The following is a 23597-nucleotide window of genomic DNA, read 5'->3' on the forward strand; positions in this document are numbered from 1 at the left end:
GATTCACCACCCTGTTAGAGAGAGAGAGAGTGAAAAATAAAATCAACTGAAAGACTGTAACTGTATAGGAAGGAAAATTCAAAAATCGGGACGTTGGTCAGAAGTTCGAGAATCAGAAAAAATATTCATATACACACGAACGTACAAAACAGGAATATACTTTATTACTGTTTTCTTCTCATTTTCATTTGTTTGCATACAAATCCACTTCGAATTGAGTAACCGGCAACGAACGTCAATATGGCGCTTGATAAACACAGCTTCGCAGTTTCAAACACAAAAAAATACCTGACTGGTTGATTCACCCCCACCATCTCATCCTTTAAAGGAAAGTAATCGAAAGAGGAACAATTTTTAAAGGTTCCCGTGTTCTCTCCCTCATGTATTCGTTCACTTAAGCACAGAACTAAAAGCTCAGACTCTACTGTGGCTACAACAATGTGCCGCCTCGCTTCAAGAGATGGGTGGTCATTTGATTAATTAACGGATATGTTTAGGAGACTAAAATTTAACGGTTAGTTTTATATGTATATATATATAAATAAAAAACGCTGACCGTACACGTTGGTCTTTAAAATTACCACATTACACGAGTAAGAAGTATTGTAAGGATCGTGGATAAATAAAAAAATCAACCCAAAATTTACAGTCATGTGCAAAGAATTATCCAACAAACCTTCATCGTTGCCAGCATTTAATGTGTAGATGACGAAGTAGTTCAGAAAAGAAGAAAGATCAACAATGAAGCGAAAAGCACAGTTTAAGAACCAAACACAATAATTTACAGACGAATAGACACGACTTCAAGGAACCATTACACTTCATCTCATACAGAAAAAAACAGAAAAATGTCGACTTTTTTTTTTATTAAGACAACGCTTTTTTTGCTCCAAGGGGGAATACATACAAGCCTTTACAATCCTGTATTTAGCGTGTTATATAAAATAACATCCTTTCACATTCTACCGTTTCTAGTCCTCAATACTCCATATTATTTTTTTATTTTGTTTCCTAAATGCGTCGATTATGTTTATTTTTGTTTATCGTTGTGTGAGAATTTTCCTGAAAGACATCAATGATATTGTCAGTGGTTATAACAGAACATGTCAGCTAACAAAGGTAAACACTAATACCAATAGCGATGTTGGTTTACTCTTGTAAAGTTATTACTCATCTAAATGTATTCGTCGGATAATCAGTTTATTTAAATATCTCTCAGTCTGTATATAACTTTTAAAATACGATCGTTGAATGTCTGACTCATGACAAACCATTGAGCTAGTCTTGTGAGAACAGTCTATAAACATGTCAAGATTATAAACACTTGTTTTGGAAAAAAGTCAGCAACATTTACTTCAGCCAACACTTTGCTAAAACTACAATTCCATCCCCATCAATACATAAAAGTCTCAGTTATGTTTACTTGTTTACTAAAGATAACAATATATATTTTAAGTCTGTGTAAAGAGCGTTTTATAGTTCACAAATTTGAGAAAAATTCAGCTTTGAAAAAAATACCTCCCAGGAATATCGAAACTGTAATTTTAGTAAAACTAAACGGGTAAGACATTAGGAAAAAAAGCAAGAGGTATTTGTGGTGAGACTAAGCTGGTGTTGCAGGTGGTGTGGAGAAAATGAACTAAATGTTCCACGATTCTAATGGAAATTATCAAACCGTAAAATAATACCAGACACGATCCATTAAAAAAATAAGCTATTAAATGATAATTAAACGATTTATAGGTGAAACAAAATGTTTTGACAATCTGCATTGTTTTTGCGAGTCAACCTACAATGTTTATAAACATGTACACGAGGCACTAACATGTCAATAGACTGAGATACAAGGCCACATCTGTCCACCGATGTTTTGTCTTTGTAAAGAGTGGTTCACGAGGCTAATTATTTTTTATACTTGTTAATGGTTGATACTGTAAAGAGCTTCGGTCACCGTTCATTCTTTCTCATTGTTTATATTCTGACCTTCACTTCAAGTTTTATCTACAATCATCGCTAGTAACAACATTGCATGTCCATCTAGTTACCAAGCAGTGGCGATAAGAGAAGACTTTACTTGTCGTCTTCTTGGTGCGGTTTCAGCAGAATGGCTCAACTTGTAGAAAGATGAGTGCTGCCTATCTTAGGAAAGACAAATATCGGTCAGGGTTGTCAGCGAGCACACATTTCAAGACATAAAGGAATGTGAAATTCAAATTCAAATTTTATTTTTCAGTCACGTTGCTCTAATTCTTGTCATTATGCGTTTACACCTTTTTATTACCGAAAAACTTTTTTAAACTAATGTTAGCAGTTGAATTTCTGCTCCTCTGGTTTACAGTTTTTGTGTATCTGTGTGGGTCTGCCTGGTGATATATAAATATTTAAATATACCATCTGTTATCTGCAGTTTTGAGCTTTAAAATAATTTTGTTTTGGAGATATGAAACAATAGCTTTTTTTTAATGATCCAAAACAACAAAAACTCTCAAAGTAAAGCATAGAAAAATAAAGGCTACACTGATAAACCCAGTACCATTTCTATCATTTAACGACTATGCCTAACTGCAAGCAAACATCCGCTAATAGATGTCGACATATTAAATACTTATTCATAGGGGCCTCGTCATAAAAAAGCAGAGATATAAACGAATAAATTAAATTTAACCAAAGACATTTATCTTAATTTTTTAAAACTATTCAACAAAAAATCATGTTCGCTAGAACTATCAAAAAAGTTTAAGAAAAATTGCATCAAAAACAGTTTTTGGCAAAATGTATTTAATATACACATAAATCGTATTCTTTACTTCTGGTATCCAAGGAAATAAGAGACTCTATGGTCAGACATGTTCGACTTCTCGAAACGTGTACTGATCGGTGAAGACCAAACCTTTAGGGTTAATCCTTCCTTTTTTACACATTACAAAAAGTAAAAGTCAAAGAAACTCTGTAACTTTGGGCGTAGGTTTGAAGAACAGCAGTGTTACCTTATTTGATTTTTTTAAATAGAAGTTTATTGCGAAAAGAGAATCCACAAGTATTTTAATAAATGTAATATTGTAAAGTGCTGTAATTTCACAGCAGGATAGCCCACTTTCTGGATGATATTGTTGAAAGTCAAGATAGTGATTTAAAAAAATAATAATTTATTACGCTCATGATCCATTTAAGAATTTTTTTCGTAGACTACATCGTGCTTAATATGCTAATTGATACAATATGATGACCTTTGGCTTTTATTTTGAATTAATATGTAGTAGTATATCAATAAAAAACTAGGGATACTTACAAAACTAACTTCCTGAATATAAGCTGAATGTAAAGACCGTAATTTTACTTCGTGCCTACCCTTTGTGCATTTACTTTTCTTTGATGAGACACCATCCATCACAAATACACAGGTCTAATAGTAATAATAATACCCGTTCAGTATGGCCCTTATCATTGTGAGTGGCACCATCAACAGACAACGCCGGAGTAAACTTGGAAAAAATTACAAGGATTAATAGAATCTCTGCCTGTAGACTTTGTTTTACAAACAACAGTTCGTCTTAAATGAAACGAATTAAAATTTGTCTTACATGTTATGCCTGATTTTGATTTACAAGAATGCTCTTTGCTTATCTAAAAATTAAATTTTTCAACAAAAAAAAAAACCCAACTTTTTTTTTATATTTTGAAGCATCACATCAGTGACTGTCTTACTTTTTTACTGTTTACAAGTAAAATAATGTTTTTAGTTTACAATTGACTACTTCATTGTATTACTATTTCGTTTCCTGATAATCATCTCCCTTTAGTGTATCAGCCTTTAAATATTAATTTCAAAAATTCAATATACACGCACGCAACAACCAATGCACCTATTCACCCACGTTCACACACAGGTAGACGCACATAAATTTATTTAACTTTTAGTTCTAGAATATATACATTTGCGTACAAGTAACAAAATGAACAACGATTTTGTTTCTAAATTTAAAAACCTTTGCAATCCCATTTATTTCCTTTTACCAAACAACCGGCTTTAACTGTCAGTCTGAGAATTTGTAGATAATTATAAAGTCAATATCGATATCATTTATGATTCAGACATCCCCCTTTTGTACAATTGGTGCGAACTTAAGTTTACTTATTAATCAGTTTTTTTCTTTCTTCTTATAACCAGGTTCAATCACGTGATACAATTGCACTTTTAATATCAGCTCATGAATGTTAGTTACTTTACCCGTTCTACTTCCCCTAATTGCTGTAAGTTACACAATTAACAGAACTAAAACTAGGTTGGTAGCCTTTGTTGCATGAAAATAATTTCACCATATATTCACGCACATGTAAACCAACAATTACATTAATTTTGTGTTTAGAATTATGTATTAGCCTCTACTAAACTAAATCAAGTAAGATTTTTGACATTTTGGGGAAATGTTTCAAACGTTTTTTGGAGCAATACTTTGGTGTTCCTTTAATTAAGCGCTGTTTTTAACATTCTCATTGCTAGCACTAACAAAGTACATATAAAGTAAGGAAGACCGCGAAATCTTTGTCACTCATAAGTTTACCTATTATACATTTTTACCTACTTTAATTTGGTACAAGATTCGTTTTTCTCTTACTTCTTCTCTCGCACGCCGTCGACGCTCTAAATAGATGTTAAGTGTATAAAGAAAAGGGTTGAGAGCAGAGTTGACGGGTAAAATAAAAATAGCCATCGCCACGTTGACCTCTCCTGCCACGGCAACATCGTACGACGCCAGAATTCCCGTCAAACCCACAGGAAACCAGCAAAGAAAGTCCGACATCACTACGGTGACTAGACGGCGGGCTATGGTGATGTCGTTAACAGCTTTGGATGTGTTGGACACAGACATGGAGCTTGAGCGAATAGACCAGTAAATTAGCACCTGACCCACAAAAATAAAAATAAAGCAAATAAAATTAAAGATAACTAGAACGATAAAAGAATACTTACGGCCAGGAAATTCTACCCTCGATGTAGGAAGGGGAATACAAATGCTAGTCTGGCTATAAAACTGCCAGTGTGACGTCATAGGAAGACAAGGGGTTACCGCTAGGACAAGACCTGCCACCCACACTACCCCGCATGTCAGCTGTGCTGAACGTTTTCTGAAATGGAAGGAACTAAAAGGAAAGTGAAGAACCAGAAAGCGGTCAACAGTGATCAAGAAGATCATCAGAACAGACACCTCCATGGACAACAAACACACAAAACCTGTGACCTTGCACAAGTGGCTGTTCCTCCAGCTCACGTCCTCCCACACGTAAGCCCCTCGGTACCTGTGGTCAGCTATTCCGATGATCAACAGATACACACCCATCAGAAAGTCCGCCACGCACAAGTTGGACACGAAGATGTCATAGCCCACGTTGCCTGTTGTTTTGTGGAAGATAAAGCGGTAAAGCAACGTGCCGACATTTCCCAGTAACGATAACGAGGCGAAGGTAGCGAGGGCGACGCGGTACACGTTGGAGCGCAGCAGATCGTCACAGGAAGACACTTCGTCCGAAGGAGCGTGACAGTTGAGCACGTTGAAGCCCTTGGGTAGTGTCGCCGGACAGCACAGCTTGTAGTTGTCAGCAAAAACACTCTCCAGTCGCTCTAGACCCTGAAATATTCCTTTTGGGAAATGTGTGAGAGGGCATTGACGCAGATCGAGCACGTGCAAGTTCATCATTCTAGGGAATCCTTGTCCTGTCACATGTTTTATTTGATTACCGGAGACATTAAGGGTTAATAAAGTTGGAAAAAAGTTCATTATTGCAAAGTCAATTTCTGAGTTTTGGACATTGGACATGTCAAAAACTTTAAGAGGACTTACGTAGGTGAAATTGTGGAGGTAGAAGCCTGTTAAAGGGTTGTTGCTTATCTTCAGAAACACTATATTGTTGAGACCAGCAAAGAAGCGGCCACTTATTTCAGTTAACTCATTGTAGCTCACATCCAGAGTGCGGAGATTAGGCAAATCCACTTCATGCAGTTTAGTCAGATGACAACGGACCAGACTGAGATGGACGAGAAAAGTGTTGTTCCACAGGTCAGCGAGGGTCATCAAGGTGTCGCTGCCATCCAGATATCGAAGGTTAGAATAGTCAGCGGCACGGAAAGTATCCGAGCAAATGAAGGCCAGACCGTAGCAGACACAACTGTGTGGACAGGTGTCGTTACACAGTAGTTCGTCATCGCGTTGAGGACAATGGTACACCCCGTCACACACGTGACTCTCGTCAACACACACCTGAGACTGACGGCAGCGGTAAAAGCCGGGACACGTGTACCTGTCGCATTCCGCCTCGTCTTCATGATCAGGACAGTCTTTCAGCTCGTTACAACGAAGGAAGACAGGAAGACAAACCTGGTGAAAACTGGCGCACATGAAGTGAGAAACAGGACAAGTAAACGTCGACATGTCAGACATGTTGTAATCAATCAACATCAGCAGTCCCTCTCGATAATCAAGTCTAGTAAATGTGGAAATGAGGTCCTCGAAGTAAATTGTTGAGGAAAAACTTATATGACACAAGTATTCGTCCGTATCGTCATCACAGTCCGCTTGATTATTACAGACCATCGTGTGATCAACACACTGCAAAAAAGATTAAATACTTTAATACTATTTTTTATTATTATAAAGGCTGTAATAAAATCGTCACTTTTAAATCATTTTTAAAATAGAAGATTTTTCACTATTGTAAAGGAACAAGAGCGGTGTCAATTAAGATGATGTCAAGGACTAGTTTCTGAGATGTGGAGGTTTGTGGGGGAAATTTGCTTTGGGATGTATTAAACTAGGATATTCTTACCGATTTAGGCATGTTAGTCTTTACTTCTTTAAAAAAGTAAAGTGCAAGTCATCCTCAAATAACAGAGGTGATCGTTCAGAAACTTCAATATAATAAATGAAATGGGATAAAACCTTTAATTAAAAATTATTATTGTCTTACAATTCCTTGCGAGACACATCTTTGGGATTACTAAACACTCACTTTAAGTCTTCTATTTGTCGTCTTCAAAATGTCTCTACCATGCAGGTATAGATCATAAGATTTGAAATGCTAGTTTAAAAATATTCGTATGAAGTTGAAAAAAAAAATGACATGGTATGCGTTAAATAGTTACTTCTACGTTATGGGTGAGGCTCAATTTGTTTACATTTCTTACTAAGTGTAGATATTAATTATGATTTTCTCCTTGCTGTTCCCCTACCACAAAACTCACCGTGTGATGTAAAGTATAGAAATACAAGATTTATTAAACATTAAAGCATACAAAATACATACAATGCCAGTACTGTCTGTGCTACGCGTACTTCGACTATATACTCACCAACCTGCCAAATGCGCCTATCTCTTCACAGACGCTTCTGCCAGCCGGCTGGTCATTCTTATTGGGATATAAAGGGACGTAATTCATAGTGAAACGATTCCTAAACTTTCCAGAGTTTTCTCCCTTATGCATTCATTCATTTGAGCACAGAATTACCCCCTCAGACTCTACTGTGGCTACAACAATGTATTCCACAGCTGTCCGATGCGCGTTTTCTACGTCAGGACTCGGGCGATTGTTAGTTCTCCATTTAAGTTACCACATGACAGTCAATACAACTATCTTTTAATCACAACTATAAGTAAATAATTTGTCTAAAACTAGCGTTACTATCTATACCTAAAGTCCAATTTATATTTTCGTTGTAATTCTGGGTTAAGACAACAAACTTATATTAAAAAACACACAAACCTTAGTACCACTGCAATGAAAAGCTAAGGGTCTGTTGCATGGCGCAAACCTGCAGAAATCTTCGTCACTTTTGTCTTTACAGTCAGGCCGATGGTCACACACGAGTGTGTAAGGGACACTATCCTCACCGTCACACTTAAAAGACGGCGGAAGTGGCGTCAGTGGTGCGGAACAGGAAGGCGTGGCGCCAGACTTATTGGACCAACAGGAAGAGACGTCATCACAAGCCAGGAAGACGTGAGTGAAGTGATTGGCCGGACACCGTATGTACGCAGCCTGTTGAATAGTGGGATGTGTGAATTTTATAAACAGCAACTGTCCGCTATATAGACCGTTGGTACTTACTGGTAGACACAACACTGACCTGCTGAATATCTAGCAATACAGCAACACATAGTTTAACTTTATTTGTATTTTACTTTCAAATATTAAAGTATCAGGATTTTTATTTAACGTTAAGCATGAAATAAGTAGATATAACGACATCCCTACCAGCAAAGATATAAAGCAACAGAAAGTAAACCATCATGTAGCTCACATGGACTTGCATACAGCTTAGTACTGTAACTTACATTTGAGAGTCTGTACCCAGATTGATTTGTGGAGATTACTGGTAGCTGGATGTGATGATGTTGTCTAGGAGCGCTCGAAAGCTGGCACAGTCTATAGGTATTCGCTGTTGCCTCATTACATTTAATTGGTAAAAGAAAAAAGTAAAAGCGTCCATATCCAACAGGATTCGCGTCCAAAACAAAACAGTCTTGTCTATCCGTGAGATAATGTGCATGTCGGGTATGTACGATGGTCTCATCGAGCCACTGTGCGTTGTGTTTATACCTGGCAATACAAAACAATTGAGTTGTCATTTGTTTAAATGGTTTGCAGTTTCATACAAATCATTTGTGTCCTTAACTATGAAAACGCAGACGAAATGAAAGTACAAAACGTGTAGAGTGGACAATACAAGTGTACTTACATTGGAGATTCTACGTGTGATACTGTCATCAGACCAATGGCACATCTGGACCCTAATTTAAACCTTTGCGAGATTTCTAGTAAACGGTCTTTCATCTTTGTTGTACTCAGACTGACCAGTTGTCCTCCTCGTTGTTGACACCATTGGCTCTCATCGTACCAGGACGATTGTGTCACATCTGCTCGCGCCATACCAATACATCTACCGTCAACCTGAAATATTCCTTGCCTGAAAGAGCCATCAGCTTGCCAACAACCAACTTCTTCCCTGTTGTGACAGTCAAACATGAAGATACAGGGAACACCTTGCCACATTTCCGGCCAGTCGCTAACCGAGCAGTTCCACCTGTCTCCTGACATCTCAACAGGTGGTTGTGAGATGTGATGAAACTCGAAAGTTAGTGTAAAGTTTTTCTGTGAAGATATATAATAACTGAAAAATTCTATAAGTACCCATCCGGAAGTAAATACTAGAGCATTGCACACATTAGTTATTGATTGGCATGACTCGATCGTTAGGGTGTTGTTTTCTGTACGGAGGGTCACGTGATCACGAGTTTTAGCCTCTCTTGGGCAAGTATAACGAGAAAGGGTAAAATAAACTACAACAATGTGGTCTTCTGGAGCCCGGAGAAGTAAAGATGCTTTTACAAAGGGTAGATAGGGTTCGTAGATATTCCAGTTTTTCATTTCGATTTTCCCTGAAAAATATTAGAAAATAAAATACGCAATTGTTAGAAGAAAATTAAGTGTTAAAAATTACATGTTTTTTTGAGACAAAGTTGTCTTTGGTTTGTTAGAAAAACAAATAGTGGTAAAAACTAAACTGCTTTTTTAAAATAAAATTGTACAATCGTTAAAAAAGTCAATACATATCATTTTATTGAAATCTAAGACTTTTATGTATCACACTTGACGCCTCTAAACCAAGCGCAAACATTTTAATTAATATCCAATTTTTTTCTGGAAAGGAAAGTGATCTACATGTCAAAACATCAGACACTGGCCGCGGGGAACTAGCCCCGTGTGTGACGGCCATGATGTATGCATGACTACCCACATCAACATCATCCTACAGCCAAACGTTTTATGCTATGTTCACACGTCAGTCGCTATGAACACGTGAACACGCCTCACGAGCAAACAACATGGTGGCGCAAATCGAAACAAGAGAAGATTTATTACAAACAGATTATTTCGCAAAAAGTATTCTGTCTCACGTGTTTGACAATCTGAAATGTCTGTGCGATAACAAAGTAAAAGATTGATGTCTAGCGAAGACAAATAATGACGATATATATTGATGAAATACTGCGATAGCTATCACTGTGATTGTCCTGATATATTCTCGCATCGAAATCAACATTGAAAACAAGTCACTAATACGTATACATTGCTTTTTCATAGTGCACCTATCTCACTGAGTTTAATTGGCATGACTTAGCGCACTGTTAAATACTCTGAGAAGTTTTCAATCTTGTCTTTGGCGTTGACTGGGGGAAGGTAAATGAACACTAAGTGGATTGAGGAGGGCTACCCCAACTCTTACAATGGTGTGAGCGTGGAAGATATGAGTATAGACACAGAAAATGTAAAATAACGGCGATGGCACCTGCTCCTAATGGGCAAGGAAAAGACAATCCGACAATGTGTCCAGATAAGCTCTGTTTATACAAGATCATCACCGTCACGTGACAGGGTAACAGTGATTAGAAAATGCAAGTGTCGTGCTCCAAGTCAGCAAGTAGATCAGTTTTGCAATCATCACCATCTACTTAAATTGAAAATGTAGAATGCTAGTTGAGTACAAACTAGTGTTCGCCTAATTAATTACTTTTTGTGCAGTTTTGTCTGAGAGTACGGATGTCTTCAATATAAAGACGACTAAAGTAACATACCTGATGTTGAAGAATTAAAGATGATTTCAAGCTGTGGGCGACTGGTCTCTGGAAGTGTAGTGATGTTCATGACCATGGTGAAACTAATAGGGCGTCTCTCATCGAAGGTCAAATGAAAGGTCACTAGATGGGAATAGGTAATAAATGGGGATGGTAAGTTATCTGGAATCCCAGAGAAAAGAGTCACATTGGCGTCGTCCAGCAGGGTCATGGTGCCACGCTTTTCAGTGCTAATTGTTTTAACTACCTCTACGACAGCCACCATCCCTCGTGGAACGCTAAGCTCCAGGTCACAAAACCAAGGGTCAGGTGCCGAAATAATATGAATTACCGGTGGAATAAATGACCAGTGAACGGTAGCCTTATTATCGGTCACGTGATACCTCACACGACGGTTAGTACAGTTTCTGAATTCTAAATTAAAATAAGACCATCCATCAATTGTCCGTGTGTTGTGAGACGTGTTGTGTACTGTTACCGTACCTAACATCTCGGTAACAGAGTTGTTACTTACAGCAGCAAACATCCGTGTCACCGTGTCACCATGGTTACTAACCGCCGGTGAGTGTGGACTCGTACTGTACGTGTGATTACCACGAGTAGAACCTAAGGAATGTTGGCTCCGGGGCTGTGTGGCCCTGTGTGCAGTCATGTCTGCCTCCCCTGACCAGACGAGATTCGTTGTAATGCTGAAATCTTCAGCAGACAAGCTGGATGAAAAGTGAAAGAAAAGTAGGCTAATGATCGATGGTATAAACCTGCCCATTACACTGTGAAAAGCCTAGAAAGCAAGTATTTCGTTCTTAGTCACTACTCCATAACCTCCTTGAAAGATTTGTTAGAATCGAGGACAGCAACAGACGGCCATCTAATTATATTATTTAGTCTCTAAACCTCCTGCCTTTTAACAGATTATTTTGGCAATATTCCATAATTGTTTTGCTATTTTTAAGAAAAGATAAAGAAAATATTTTCTTTACTTTATTTTAAGATTTTCGAATTTATCGTATTACAATTAGAGAATCTTTTCGTGCTACTGTATTTTATTTGAAAGAAAAAAGAAACTAAAATAAAATATTCTTAAATTACTGTGTGCAGCAAAAACATTCCTTGTAGCTAATATATTTTTACCGACAGAATAATAAATGAAAAAGATTGGCACACAATTTTAATTTTATATAAAAAATAAATAAAACTTTGCTATAGCGAGCAACATTGCTACAAAATGTTGAAACGACGTGCTTAGAATTTTTACTCTTACATTATATTTTTCTTCTGTTCAGTTTAGTTTGATGAAAAGATGGATACATTGTTTCCAGACAATAGTCGGTCCCTAACGTTTTTCCTGTTATAAATAGCGATAGTGAGGATATTAGGGAGACTTCATCTCCGGCATTGAACAAAAAAAAAAAAACCCAAACAGTTAAATCTCTACTTTTATGTTTCTTTGTCAACAGGAGGTGGTGCAGTTAGTGAATGAGAGCTGTCTCAGAAATAGAAGGGGTGGGTAAGAAAAGAGAAGGGGATACATTCTGATTGGCTGGGCGGAAGAATCACGCGTGAAGCTTGTGGATAAATACCCGATATCTGACTGTCGTCTGCAGAATAGGATCAGAAGCAGCTCAGCGTGTTGTGTACAATTTTGAATTAATTTTTTTTTCTTCTGTCCAGATGCGAATGTTCTTGCAAAGCTGTTGCTGTGTTTGTGAGATTGTCGAGAAAGACAAGTAAGAGAGAGAGAGGTGAGTGTGACTGAGAAGAGAGACAGAAGAAGAGAAGGACAGACGGAGAGAAGACAATAGACTAAAGGTGCAGGCGTGTTTCGCTGTTGCTCTTCATTTTATTCAATCGATCCTTTAAATTCTCAGCTTTTCTCGCGCTCACCTGTTTGCCAAACAAACAGTTTTTAAGGTAAGGTGTGTTGTACAGGTACTCACCGCAGGTTGCCGCAAGAACAAAAACACTGTGCTACCTCACTGTAGTACGATGCTGTCGGCTATGGTTGTCATGAGCAGAAGACCTTTGTTGTTTTAACGTGTCTATACTTCAGATGTCGATGTCACTTTGATAACTATCTGAGAGAAAAAGAATGGTTCTCGTTTTAAATCTCTACTTCTTTTTCTCTTTTTTATCACAAACGCACAGACAGTCCAAGTCTCAGGGAAAACATACTACTAGAATAATATAGGTTGACTAGTATAGGTACAATAAAAAGAGCGAAAAGATGAAAGGGGCCCCAACAAAACCTACCCCGTACCATGCGTACGAATACCTCGCGGGTTGTATGTACTAAACAATCTTCGTATTTTTTCTTTAGTCCGTTACAAAGTGTCGATCGTATTGGATTGCATTTCTGCGAATATTTTACATTTCTTGTCCTTCCAATGACACACAATCAAATGCACGCACTACCTGGAAAAATAAAAATAAAAACATGCATCCAGAAACAGCAAGGAGCTGACCATACCTGACAAGTTTTTGTCTTGTTCGTTGGAAACACGTTGGTAAACAATGTAATAACACAAATTGCAGGTGATTCGCTGCACGATAGACTGAGAGCTGCTAAGGTGAGTTTCGTACTTTTGTCATTTCTTTGATTTCTAGAAAACTATGTCTGTGCAATTTTGTGTTTGATTTTACGTACTTGTCCCCCTTAGCTGCCTGAATGACAACTTCTACTCTCATTGTTTATTCTTCGTCTTGCACCATGTCAGACTCTCCAACATCCTTAGAGATGATGTTCTCGACAGGATGCTCTCTAACATTTGACCAGTCTGTGAGGACGAAGTAAATGCGATTATTCTGAAACCCAAACCAGCAGTTTGCCAGTTAGAACCAATCCCCACCATTCTTATTGAGGTCTTATGTATTTGAATTCCTGCAATCATAAACATTGTAAATAAAAGCTTGTCATCAGGTGTTTACCATTTAAAAAATGAACTGGTGAAGCACTTGTTAAGAAATCCACGCTAAATTTAAAAGTTCTGAACATTTACCGCCGTTTCCAAAGATGATGTTACTTTGACAAAGTAGAATTTAAACACTTTTGGGCCTGCTTACAAGACACCACTTTATCCCTCAAGCACAGTCAGTATCAAAACTGTTTCACAGTACCAAACTACTGTAATTAAAGTGACCACATACATATTATCTTCCCTTGACATAGACATCACACCCTCTTCGGAATTTCTGGAAATAAACTGAAATATTTTACTCCTATCTTACTGATGGGAAGCGGACTGTGTTTGATGATACTTTCATGAGAAGCTTTGCGTATAACGTGTGTATTATTAAATTGTTGTTCTTGAAAAAGTTATAAATAAATAAGTAAAAATCCGACAATAACATGCAGCCCAAACAGAGAGACCGAGTGAGGTAAGAACTAATCAATGGCTGGGAGAGGACAAATGTAGATGTCATTATCCCAGGGGATCGCTGGAGGAACAAACGTGGAAACAGCGAGACACTCTCTAGAACAATCACAGTGAAATGTGAGAAGCCTCTGCTTTAAGAAAAATACTGGAGAGGAGCTGGGACCTCAGTGACGATGCAAGTTTTGTGCAGAGATGGGGAGAAGATTCCTTCACATGCCAACGAGAAAGCCTCGTTCTGTCTACATTTTAATGTCTACATTTTAATGACAAAATTCATTCTATAAGTATACCATTGAATTGTAATGCTAGAAACTCTGTAGCTACAAAATGGAATGGTATATATATATGATGAATTAGAGAGCAACTTCTGAGTATAATATAAATGAAATATTTTGGTTTTTATCTAATTTTTCTTGGTGTTGGTGGTGGATGTTGGTGGTTGCAAGGGTAGGGAATATAAAAATAATAAATGGGCTTTAGGATAGATAACTTTAAAAATAAGAACGTGAAAGAAACTACTGTAAACTATGGCTACTCCTCTATTGATGTCTTCAGAGAGATTCACTACCCTGAGTGAGAGAGTGAAATACAGGCAAGGGGCAGAACAAACGAGGAAGAGAGAAAAAGGAGAGATAATGGTGTATTGGTTGTGATCACTACAATTGTTATCTACCGCATTAATACAAGCAAACGATATCTTGTGCCACCCCATCCCCCGCCGCCTTTTAGTAGCTAGTCAAGGAGTTATCTCCCTTCCACTCGAACGTCACACTGAACCCAAGGTAAACCTACTTAACTGTTTATTTGCTTGTTTAAGGACATGTATAATAATGAGAAAAGGGACATTGAACACTGGACGAGACATACAGGGCTTCAGAATGTTCTAGATGATTATCATAAGATACTAAAGGAAACAAACTTTCGATTTAATTCGAAAATGAAGACCTCACTGAGTGATGTCGAGACAGGTTTTACCGTCTGGCGAATCTGATTCTAGTAAAACATTGTATGGTACGAGCCAGAACAACATCAACAAGTCTTGCGATGATACACACAGCTAAAGCTCTGACACACGGGGTCAACAGCCTTGGGGGCGAGCAGAAGGTCAACGTGTGGCCAACGGTTTTGACGAATGCTCGAGGCTACGACGATGATGGGAGATGACATCTCTAACATACAGCAAGCAGTCAGTGGCAGCTGGGACAGAAGGTGGTCTGTTCTATGTACAGAGGGGAGGAGTGAATTCCCGTGAACCGAAGCCAAACATGTTGTCAGGTAATATTTCTACACACACACTACCTTTGCAATAGCCATTTAGTGATCAGTAACTTGTTTGCTCTCATCATTTTTTTCATTTTTCATCTGTCTTGCGAGGCCTTTTTCAGGTGTCGAGACCAAAGGCCATGTTTGTGAGGACAGTGACACAGCAGTGACATTACCGAGGGCTGCCAGGACAACCCCGAGATAAAAGGTGTAACAAGAACAGAAATCCTTTTAAATCCTTTTGCTTTGCCCTAAGCTGGCGGAGAGGAATATCAGATTGAAAAATTCATTCCTCGGAAATGAACAGTAGATACATGTTTTTGATTTGTTAATTTAAATTTTTTTTAGTTTAAGAATTTTGCAGTTAAACTATTCCTCAGAACTTCTGTAAATATTTTTACTGCTTATTTCAATTGAAACAATTTCGAAAAAAGTGATATCTACTAGGATTGTGTAGAGAAAATAATCGACGTTTGACACGTGTGTGTGTGTGTGTGTAGGGGAGGGAGGTGTTGGTGTTTAACGCCAAGCGATCGCGCGATTAGCAGTATCGAGCTTCAGGACTCCATCAGAACCTCTATCTTGTCCAGGGACTTCTGAAAGTCGTTTATTTCGAGCAATACCATATACCGACTGCTCACAAATATGAACCAGCAATTTACCCAAGTACAAACGCACTGCCTCGCCCTTCATCCAATTTACTCTTTTCCTGTCATTCGTGTCACACAAAGTAAGAGAGATAGAAGACACAGCGTGAGGTGAGATAGGACTTAAGTAGGGCCAAGAACTTAGCCATGAGATAAACATTCTTGTGTTGTCAGGAATTCTCCTGTTGATAAAGTAAAAAGGTCACGTGACGCGTGTTTGAACACCATATCATGGAATGTTGTAGGGCGGAGGTCCTGTAACGGGAAGAAATCTCGAAATCTGATTCAGTCTGCAGGTGTATCTGTAGGTTAGTCAGAATTAAGTGTTACCTAACTCATTCATCTGAAGGTACCGGTGAGTAAACTTTTCATGGTTACACTGTTTAACGTCTGCACATTCACTAACATCCGGGTCACTGCAGCAAAGCACCGTTGGTGAGCTACAGTATACCTCAGTTGTGTAATATGTATTGCTACAGGCATTCAGTTATAATCACCGATTGCTTTAGAGTCGCAACATTCTCCAAAGTGAAGTAATGCTTAAAGTACAGCAACTAAAAAAATACAGACTTTGACATTTCATTTTATTTCATCAGATCGGATACTGAAAAAGTGCGAAAGTGTAAAATTGTAGCAGACAACGCTTAGTGCCATTTTCAAGGTAAATATTTAAGTGGCTCGAAAAGACAGGGTATGTAGAAATCGGCCTTCCGTGCTGATGCGTTTGAGGCTTCTCGTTTCGCAGAACCTTCACTGCTCCTTTCCTTTATATTTCTTTCTTCTTCCTTTCATTTTGTTTAACTGACAGTACATTCAATAAAACGACATATAGATGGGGGAAAAAATATCACCAGTTGTAGAAATGCCTTCACAAAACCTGCAGCAATACTTTATGGATTAACATGAATTTTATTGTCTTTGCTATGTATGTTTCATTCTATCACTCACCCACGTACCATCATATAAATCATGGCTTCCAAACTCTTCAGTTTAAATAAATATTTGTATGTTTCGTAGTATTTGTAACTCAGCTTCCATGATGGCTGAGGCACACGACAGAGAGTGTCCCGTGTGTACGAGTGACTTCACCACACCAAAGATTCTACCTTGTGGTCATCTCCTGTGTCGAGAATGTCTCATTACCTGGATGGATTCCAAATTTGATGCCGGGTGTCCTCTGTGTAGATGTCCTATAGTAGAGCAGTCAGATGGAAGTTCGTGTGACACTGTTGACGCCCTGCCGACAGACTTTGTGATGGAAGCGCTGGTGGAGAGCGCTCGTGTGCTGAGTAAAGATCACCTTTGTTGTGTGTGTGAGGACGTCAGGGCGGACTTCATCTGTCTGCAGTGTCTTGACATGATGTGTACAGCGTGTACAAAGGCTCACAGAAAGTTTTCAGGAACCCGAAGTCACGATGTGGAGAGTGTCAGCACTGTGACACCTGAACGTCTGGCTGCCAGCCGCCCTGCACTGTGTGCTGACCACGGCGACAAACAGCGGACAGCTTTTGCTTCCACCACCGACGCGCTGTCTGTAAATCCTGTGACTTACATAGTCAATGTTCAAAAGTAAGCGGTCTTAACAGTGAAATGGAGTCAGCACTAAATTCACTTATCGACTTGACAGAGATTCTGGTAGAAGCGGAGCAGAAGCTAGAGCAGGCTATAGGTCAGGTGACGTCACGTCTACGGGAAGTTGATGTCAGTGAACAAGAAGACATGGCGCAGGTGGACAAGACATGTTACCGTCTTCACAAGTTGGTGGAAGATTTCCGTAAGACGATGAAGGAAAAGACTCGTACGTCACATCTCAAAATTAAGAATTTATTACGTGACGTCAAGACTGACCTTAGCAACCGTCTCGGGAAGGTGACGTCACACAAACACATTGTGACGCGAGCGGTGGCAGTGTCACCGCGTCCTACACTGATACACATGACAGAGGCTGTGAAAGACAGGGTCAACAGCCTTGACCTCAGCGCTACCTTGAATGCAGACTGCTGGGTGAAGCCCTTGTCAAGTGTAGAAAGTTGCCAAGAAGTTGCGGGACGGGTAGAAAACGAGCTTCTGATGTTCGAGCAGCAGAAGACAGAGTCAAAGGTAAACTAATTTTGTATATTTTTTTTTTTGTTATTTAATTTTTATTGTTACATGAAATTAAGTTTCTTGTATTATAGGGATCAGTCTCTTACTGAGGTTCCCTCCTTTTTTTTCTTGATATCTGGATCCGGTGGGTGAGCGACTTAGCAAGAAAATGCCACTCTGCATGAAATGAGCTGAGTTATTATATAAAGTCTGTGCAAGTGTAGTGTATTTCTGTCCGTGTATGTACTTATATGTTTGTGTATATAAATTGTGCGTGAAACACCTAATTGATGTCTTTTAGTAAATGAACATAACAATAAAAGTCTAGAAATGTTCTATCTACGAGCTCTTCTATTCCTCCTCCTGAAAGTAGGTTTATAATTTAACTTTTTTCATGCTAAAAATGATTTGCTTTAAATGCAAATATAATATAATATTCTAATGGTTTTAATATTGACACATATTGTAGATGGCTATGAAATGGCTGTTTGTAAATCTTGTCGACAATAAAATGGACATTATTTACAGAAGGAGTTGCAGCCACCAGTCCTCGTATTTCATGAAAACTGCGGAACTAACATTCGTCTGACGAACTGTAACAAAACCGCGGAGAAGATTACACCGCGAACCAGTGGCAACGGGATGGTTCTGTCACGTGACGTCATGGTGGCGGATGTCTTGTATGAAGTAAGATGTGATGATGATGAGGAGGGTTAGGAGATGATAATGATGATGCTACAGAACGAAACATACGATATTGCTATGAACTTACCTGATATTTTTTTTATAGCTTGAAGGCGAAAACTAATTAATAGAATGCCTCTTTCTTTTAATTGTTAGCACAAATTTAGAACGGGCTGACCAGTCTCAAGATGACGTTTCTTTGGTCACAGCAGTTCGTCGAATTTCTACTGAAAGATAAACAGCTTGTATGCCATGTAGTCACCGTGATAAGCTGTCATAGTCAAATATATTATGTACATGTAATATTCACGCAGGTCAGAGTGGACGCAGTGTTACAGAGGAACAGCACGTTGTCCCTAGGGGTGACAAAAGTCCCTCCCGCACACCTCCACATGACGAGGTATTCCACAGACCTGGAAGACGCCATCATCATCGGGTTTGGAGGTGTCGTCCACCAGAAAAGACTTGTAAGTATCCATGGTTACATGTGCGTTCAAATGGATTGGTCTACGTGTAAGAGTTGAAGTTAATTATCCTTTATTTCTTTTCAGCTTGTGTTCCTAACTCAGTGACTACCATCACTTTGGGTTTAAAAGCCCGCGATAGAATGTTTTTGAATAATTATAACTATTAACCTTTGATAAATTCAACCAACAGTGATACACCGTTTTAAAGAGAATTATTAAAAATTTACGGGGTGTGACTTTCAGAATTTAGAGGTTTTGTTTTCTTTACTAAATTAAAATGAAAGACTGTAACTTTATGGGGCATAAATTCAATTTCTCTAAAATTATATCTAAATTATATGAAAACATATAGTGCAGAAAAAACATATTTTATTAGTATAGACATTAGGATTTAAATATTACTTACTATTTTTTTTTTGTAATTCGCAGTTATTTAAAAACAAATCCATGTCGAATTTGAGTAAACCGCAACTACAGCAAAACTGGCGCTTGGTCAACTAATACTTGCCTATTTTCAACATAACAAAGTATCTGAATGGTTGACTTTTTTTCCTTTTTAATGTTTTAAAGGGACGTAATTTCTAGTGAACAAATCCTGAATGTACCAAGAGTTTTTTCCCTTTGGTATTAAGCCCCAATCTGTTACTTTTGCTTTCAAATAATTGAGCGAATCATACACTAATGATCCAAAATTTATTATAGAGCTTATAGTCTTCTATAGATAAACCCACCAAACATAACACTTTACATAATGACATTCAGTACACAGACATTGTATGAGGATTCATATATAGTAAAGGTTACAGCCAGGAAGGGAGCTCAAAATCGTTAGCTTAATCTTTCTCATAATAAAGTGTATAAACGTATACTTTTAAGGGTGACAGTAGGTTATGCTCCTCACTTTCCAGGGAGAATGTTACCTTAAGTTAGTAGAAATAAATTGTCCAGGAAAAACTTTTTAATTCTCAATAAGCTACTTTTGAATCAAATTGTCATTTCTTTGTTGTACTTTAAGACGGAGAAATCAAATAACTTCGGCCCCAACCCAATACTTTGCGGCATTAGGCAGCTTTTTTCATTGTTCACAGCTAGTCAAATAATTGAGAAAAGATTACAATAGAATGCAATAGAATTTGAGTCGGTAATCAACTTGGGGTACTGGGAACAGTCAAAAGACCCAACACCCAGACACAAGCTTTATTTTCAGGTGTTCAAAACGATAGGAAAAATCTTAAAAGACTTCATGTCGGGAGTCAAGTTGGGGTACTGATGGACTCATCAAGCAACCTTCATCTCTACATTGACGGACAGGACCAGGGTGTTGCTGCAAAAAATGTCCGACAACCCTGTTTTGCTGTCTTTAATATTTTTGATACAGTCATTAAGGTGAGAATCTTAGATGTTATACAGAGACCTTTATGATTGCCTCGGGAAACTGTGCTGTGCCCTCTGATTTACTCACATAAATCTACAGATAATGAATTAAAAAACACTATTATTAAATATTTAATTATGCTGGAGGCTCAATTTTTCTAAAGTAGAAATGTTATAAAATATTCGCTTTTACCTCCATGAGTAGATAATTTCGTATTTTACCTGCTGCCTTTTTTGTCTTTGTTGAGCAGGTGACAGCCCTTCCTACATCTAGGAGAACATGAAGAATATCAGAGAACAAGAAGTCTGAGACACTAAAACATGAATATCTTTGTTACTTAAAAAAGACAACAGCCTGAGAACTGATATTAACAACGAGCAAATTAAAAAAGAGTAGAAACAGTTTTGAGTGTGGATTCTGTTGTATCAATAGACATAAAACAGTAAATAAGAAGTAAAAGATTAATTACAACTATTTGACTCTCGATTCCTGATACACACACACACACACATACACGGACACACACACGCACGCACAGGGAGAAAGAATGAGAAAGAACGATGGGTAATATCTTCTTGGCGCAAAGAGAATTAAGTCTGTCCGTATATCATCTAAGCACATAAAATATATCCTTAACTCAAAACAAAAAAGTCTTCATAGTCTTCTTGAATTAAACGTATTTTTATGAAGTACTTTCAAATTAATTTTTGCATAATATTGTGTTAATGAATATTCTTTAGATGTTCCTCACCATCGCAAGATTAAAGTTGGAAGACCCAGACATAGGCACACCATGGCGTACTCTTCCAAGCGTTAGGTTGCTTTCATCCGTTTGCTTTGTTTCTACTACCCGCTGTCTTAATTTATCGTAATTTATTACATTGATAAGAGCAGGTAATCGTTAAAGCAACTTTATCAGATCAATATTCTTCTCTGGTTTACATTCAGCATATTTATTACTTGAAAACAAGTCATCATCATTAATAGAAATGAAGGTGAAATCATCGAGCTCTTATTAGACCATACGCTTTTTCTGCCTTGGAGTGCGTCGTCGTCGTCGTCGTCGTCGTCGTCGTCGTCGTCGTTGTTGTTGTTGTTGTTGTTGTTGTTGTTGTTGTTGTTGTTGTTGTTGTTGTTGTGTCTGAGTTGACGTACAGAGATCTGAAATTTATTCAGCATCCTATGCGCATCTGTCTATAATTTCCACCTGAATTAGTAAAGACTGAGAAAAAATAATGTTTCGGAAATGTGTCCGAGAGGGTTCAATCTCTCTTTCTCTCTTTGTATGTATGGTAAATTAATATAACGCCCTCTTGTCACAACTGCTGATATTCAGAGGGTTGACCTTTTAAAATATTTTGACTTTTGCTGGCGATAATAAAATAGGTAATAAAAACAAAGAATAAAGACTTTGTCAAATTTTCACTTTTATTTGCACCTAATACAATCACACACACACACACACAATCTCCCTGTTCCTGTCTGGTGTGATAAACTCCAGTGCAGACAGAAAGTCGGTGACTCTATGTAACATCTTCTATCTGAAGTCATCAACATCAACATACGACCAGTCTACTCACTCTGGAATTCCCAGTTGAAGCGAACGGTTAGCTTCCTGGAACATTCCAGTAACCTTGATCAACTGATCAAAGGCAGATAAGCAATTTCGCTTGTTTATTGGTAAATATTCTTTGAATGTTATCCATTTACTTGTAGTAATAAACATGTAAGGTATCTGTTTTGATAAAATAGTTTATTACTTGTGTAAATACTGATATTACATCTCTGTGATGTAGCAACGGTTCTTTCAGATAAGGTGTTGATAAATATCTCATATGTATAAATCGAAACTAAGTAACATGCTCAGAATCACATCACACAGTTATTAATACATGTGTGCGAAAAAGTTAAAGATTTATTTTCCAATATTCGATAATATATTAGCTTTTACGACATTCCGATACTCATATTTATATAGATACGTCAGACCTACTGTAGAATTATCAAGGGAAACTACTAATCGATTTCTATTTTCTTGCAAGATTACTTCCCATTTTTAGAATGAGTTTTTCTGGTTTATACATTACATAGTAGTGTACTGTACACCTAAATAGCTTTGATTATTGTCTTACATTACTCGCTACTTATTTTGTCTAGGCTGGATCATTATTGTCTTCATCCTGGATTCATTATTTTGTCGTCGGCTGTAATAATACGGATTTGCGGGGCGCCTTGAGGTTGCCATTAGGGTTGGGAATTGTGGGAAGTTCCTGATAAAATGGTAAAAATCGGGCTACCGCGCACACACACACAAACACAACTTATTACTCTACATCACTATACAAGATATTGTTAACTAAAAAAATACTTGTAAGTTTCAAAAAGCGCAGTGGTTAATTTAACAAAAACCACTTTCTATCTAGTCTTCAATCATTTTATACCTTTGCTGAAAAGGGTCAAGGGAAGCGTGTACTTTATAACTACAACATTTTTTTGCTTCATTTTTCCTATAAAATAATTGTGACAAAGACTTGTTGTCACTATTAAAAATGTATAATAAAAAAGTTCTTTGCTTAATTTTATGCATTAATTAAGTATTGCATTTTATACATTTACTAGTCACTTGGTAGTTTCTGCTACATCATGTATATTTTATATGTTTATATTTTTTTATAGTTTGGCTACCAAGATGGCGACAGCATCAGCTCAGCCCAACGAAAGAGAGTGTCCGGTGTGCATGAATGAATTCGAGACACCAAAGATTCCACCGTGTGGTCATCTCCTGTGCCGAAAATGTGTCATTACACTGTGGAAACCTGGTGCTGTTTGTCCACTGTGCAGATATCTAATAGTGAATGATCATTTAATTTTATTTAACAAACACGTGGTGCAGGCAAAAATGTCGACTACCTACCCACAGATTTTGTGATGGAAGCGCTGGTGCAGAGTGCTCGTGTGCTGAGTAAAGATTCCACGTGTGGGACATGTGATGCCAACAACAAGGCTGAGTTTATCTGTATGCAGTGCCTGGACACAATGTGTTCATCATGTCACAAGATACACAAGAGGATGT

At 37.8% G+C, this 23597-nt stretch overlaps 1 protein-coding gene across 3 annotated transcripts; it reads left to right on the plus strand.

The window, feature by feature from the left end:
• The first annotated feature begins 15392 nt into the window (after positions 1-15392).
• On the plus strand, positions 15393-20928 carry LOC112574673. Of its 3 annotated transcripts, none has more exons than XM_025255892.1 (6): positions 15393-15474; positions 16931-18013; positions 18527-18685; positions 18997-19149; positions 20357-20535; positions 20775-20928. In XM_025255892.1, the coding sequence occupies exons 2-5, from the start codon at positions 17504-17506 to the stop codon at positions 20417-20419; spliced, it is 885 nt and encodes a 294-aa protein (XP_025111677.1). In that variant the 5' UTR covers positions 15393-15474; positions 16931-17503; the 3' UTR covers positions 20420-20535; positions 20775-20928. The 3 variants fall into 3 exon arrangements, with proteins under 3 accessions (XP_025111677.1, XP_025111675.1, XP_025111676.1); XM_025255890.1 differs by lacking the exon at positions 15393-15474 and adding an exon at positions 16114-16268; XM_025255891.1 differs by lacking the exon at positions 15393-15474 and adding an exon at positions 16114-16268 and having other exon boundaries at positions 16945-18013.
• Positions 20929-23597: the final 2669 nt, after the last annotated feature.

Source organism: Pomacea canaliculata, linkage group LG11, assembly GCF_003073045.1.
Source record: "Pomacea canaliculata isolate SZHN2017 linkage group LG11, ASM307304v1, whole genome shotgun sequence".
Classification (NCBI taxonomy): domain Eukaryota; kingdom Metazoa; phylum Mollusca; class Gastropoda; order Architaenioglossa; family Ampullariidae; genus Pomacea; species Pomacea canaliculata.